The sequence below is a fragment of the Henckelia pumila genome, chromosome 4, assembly GCF_033568475.1.
Source record: "Henckelia pumila isolate YLH828 chromosome 4, ASM3356847v2, whole genome shotgun sequence".
Classification (NCBI taxonomy): Eukaryota; Viridiplantae; Streptophyta; class Magnoliopsida; order Lamiales; family Gesneriaceae; genus Henckelia; species Henckelia pumila.
This window is the reverse complement of record NC_133123.1, coordinates 153040519-153043453: the sequence shown is the minus strand read 5'-3', so window position 1 is coordinate 153043453 and position 2935 is coordinate 153040519. Positions and strand designations below refer to the sequence as shown.

At 35.3% G+C, this 2935-nt stretch overlaps 1 protein-coding gene across 1 annotated transcript; it reads right to left on the bottom strand.

Moving 5' to 3' along the window:
• Nucleotides 1-868: 868 nt before the first annotated feature.
• On the bottom strand, nucleotides 869-2545 carry LOC140862108 (putative late blight resistance protein homolog R1C-3). The gene has a single exon (XM_073265112.1). The coding sequence runs from the start codon at nucleotides 2543-2545 to the stop codon at nucleotides 869-871; it is 1677 nt and encodes a 558-aa protein (XP_073121213.1).
• Between the last annotated feature and the right edge of the window lie 390 nt (nucleotides 2546-2935).

Here is a 2935-nt window from a genome sequence, read left to right as displayed (position 1 = left end):
ACTATGACACTTGAGCTCTTGTATAGTTTAAAATATTTGAGTTACAATTTTACCACTAACTATTACTTTTGATAAAACGGCAAGTGATGGTCCTACACACCGGTAACCATTTTTTGATAGATAAACATATACATTGAAAAGAAAAAGAACTCTTCAGCAAAGATAAACAGATATAAGAAATCTCTTTGTTACATGTACATGCTTACAATTATTCTCCAGGATGATATATATATATATATATATATATATATATATATATATATATATATATATATATATATATATATATATATATATATATTGGAAGAAAGAGATTTAGATACTTGTATGAAGATGTTGTTGCATTTTTTATAAGTTATTTTTTCAAAGAATATATTTTATCAAGTGGCTAAATACAACATTTATTTAATTTTCTTCTCTATTATAACAATTGAAATATAATAGCAAACTCAATTACAAGAAAAGAGTATTCTAAATATGAAAAGAGGCTTTGATAACCAAGCTACAACACAATTTTTTTTTTTTCAAATTAGACAAATCAGTTAATAGGACAAAAAAAAAAAAGAACCGTGGAAATTAGAGATGAGGAAAGCATTGTTGAACTGAAGAAGGAAACAATTTTTTTTTTTTTTAAAAATGAAATGAAATTGATCAAGGTGAAAATCAAGCCAGAAAAACATTTAACAAATCATGATTATCCAAAATGATAGATAACTATAAAACAATATGTTCTATTGAAAATGTGTTAAAAAATAAATTATGCGTCTATATTTATTAAAAATTTTACGACGACTATTCATAGTTCATGCACGTTTGTTGCCCACCCAAGTAGAACGCATGTATATCTGACTAGTTTGATTTAAAAATATTAATTGGCAAAAACCTTCAGGTCAGAATTTCCAAGGTTTTGTTGGTCCTCTAGTATCTTCCTTGCAGAAGAATTGGCTGATTCACTACAGAAATATAATGAAATTGATCCAAGTGTTGGTATTTCTCCAATACCACATGGGATTTCCTTTAAGTAACGAACAAACTCGAGTTGAAGTTTCTCAAGGCTTGGGAAGTGAGAGCCGTCTGCTATCCACTCCTCAACATCTGCATTAACAATTCTCAAGCACTTCAATGCAAGGAATTGTCCTTCCACAGATTTCCATTCACGCCTTTTGTATCCATTAGAAATCAAATTCAGAACTTCAAGACGAGGCAGTGAGCCAACCATTGTCAAATCATCCCAACACACTCCTCCGCACCTTTCCAAAGTCAACTTCTTGAGTGAAGGTGGAAAGCACACATTTTGCAGCACATTCTTCTCATAACCCTCTAAGGAAAGTGATTCCAGATTATGTAAAAGGGCAAGATTGTAAACTTCAAAGTAATCCCATCCAAAGCAATTGAGGAATTGCCAATAAGTAATTCCCAGTTTTTTTAAGTTTGGGATTCTACCAACAACCTCTTCTGTACACCTGAAACTCCTTATCTTGTAAAGTGTTTGCAGGTTTTTCAAAACGGTAATATCTCGCCTGCTATTTTCACTGTTGGTGCTCGGAGGAACAGGCAGATAAAAGTTTCCTACATCCCTTTTTAGATGCCTGAGTTGTGGCATTTCCCATATTTCAGCCGGTGGATCTATTGACTCCCAACCAGAAATGGCAATAGTCTGCAGATTCCATAGCATGGATACAGATTCTAAGGTATCCAACAGATTCTTAAACATTGTACGAGTGAAATCAATGTATCTAAAGTTAACTAATAGCGCTATTTCTTCATCAGAGCAAACATAACCCATTTTTAGTACTTTTCGCAATCTATGCAGCTTTGCAAACGAGAATTTTATTTTCTCTTCCTCGGAGCATCGCTGAGTAATGAGCCGATGCTTATTATCGATGATTCTGCTACACTTCTCCAGGTTATGCTTCATAGTTACACCGAGAACTTTCTCCTTTAGAGCTTCTCTGAGGGATAGGTCTCTTAAGAGATCATGGATGGTGCAAGTTTTCATTTTGTTGCTAAACCCGTAACTATGAATCATGATGGGATTTCTATCTATCAGATCTTTTAAATTATCCTCTGCTATTTCCTCCAAACTTCTTGATCTTGTCGGTTTAAGAATCCCCTCCGCTACCCATAGTTTTACCAGCCTTGAAATTCTAATCTCAGTGTCTTCCGGAAATGTCGCCATATAAAGAAAACATGGTTTTAGATGAACAGGTAAGTGCTTGTAACTTAAATATAATATCTCAAAACAGAGTCCATCACCTCCCATATTCAATGCTTCATATGTATCATTTGCAACATACTCCCAATATTCAACCGTTCGATTAGACTTTGCGAGAAGTCCACTGATAACAACGATGGCTAGAGGAAGTGCTCCACAGTTTCTCACAATTGTCTTTCCTACTTCCTCAAACTCAGGAGGACAACTTTCTTGTCCAAACACCTTGTCACAAAACAAATCCCAACTTTGGTCCTCGTCTAGAAGATGTAGTTGATGAGGGGCACACGAGCGAAAATCATCCGCCACATTTGTTAGTCTCGTAGTGACCATGACTCGACTGCCATTGTTATTACACGGAAAAACCTCTTTATGTCATCCCAACACTCTGTACTCCACAGGTCATCCATCACAATCAAATATTTTCTACCACAAACTTTTATACAAATGTTCTCCTATTTCTTCTTCGGTCAGTAGACTGATTTCTTTACTACATTCAGCAGGAACTCTAATATCCTTCAAGAGGGCTGAAAGGATATCACGCACGCTATACTGTTGAGAGATTGTAGCCCAAGCACGTACGTGAAAGTGCTGCACGATAAATGGATGATGGTAAACATTTGTAGCAAGTGTAGTCTTACCAATACCACCCATCCCGACAATTGAGATGATCCGGAGATTGGATTGGTGTCCGGCGAGTTTCTCCTTTATTTGAATCAAATC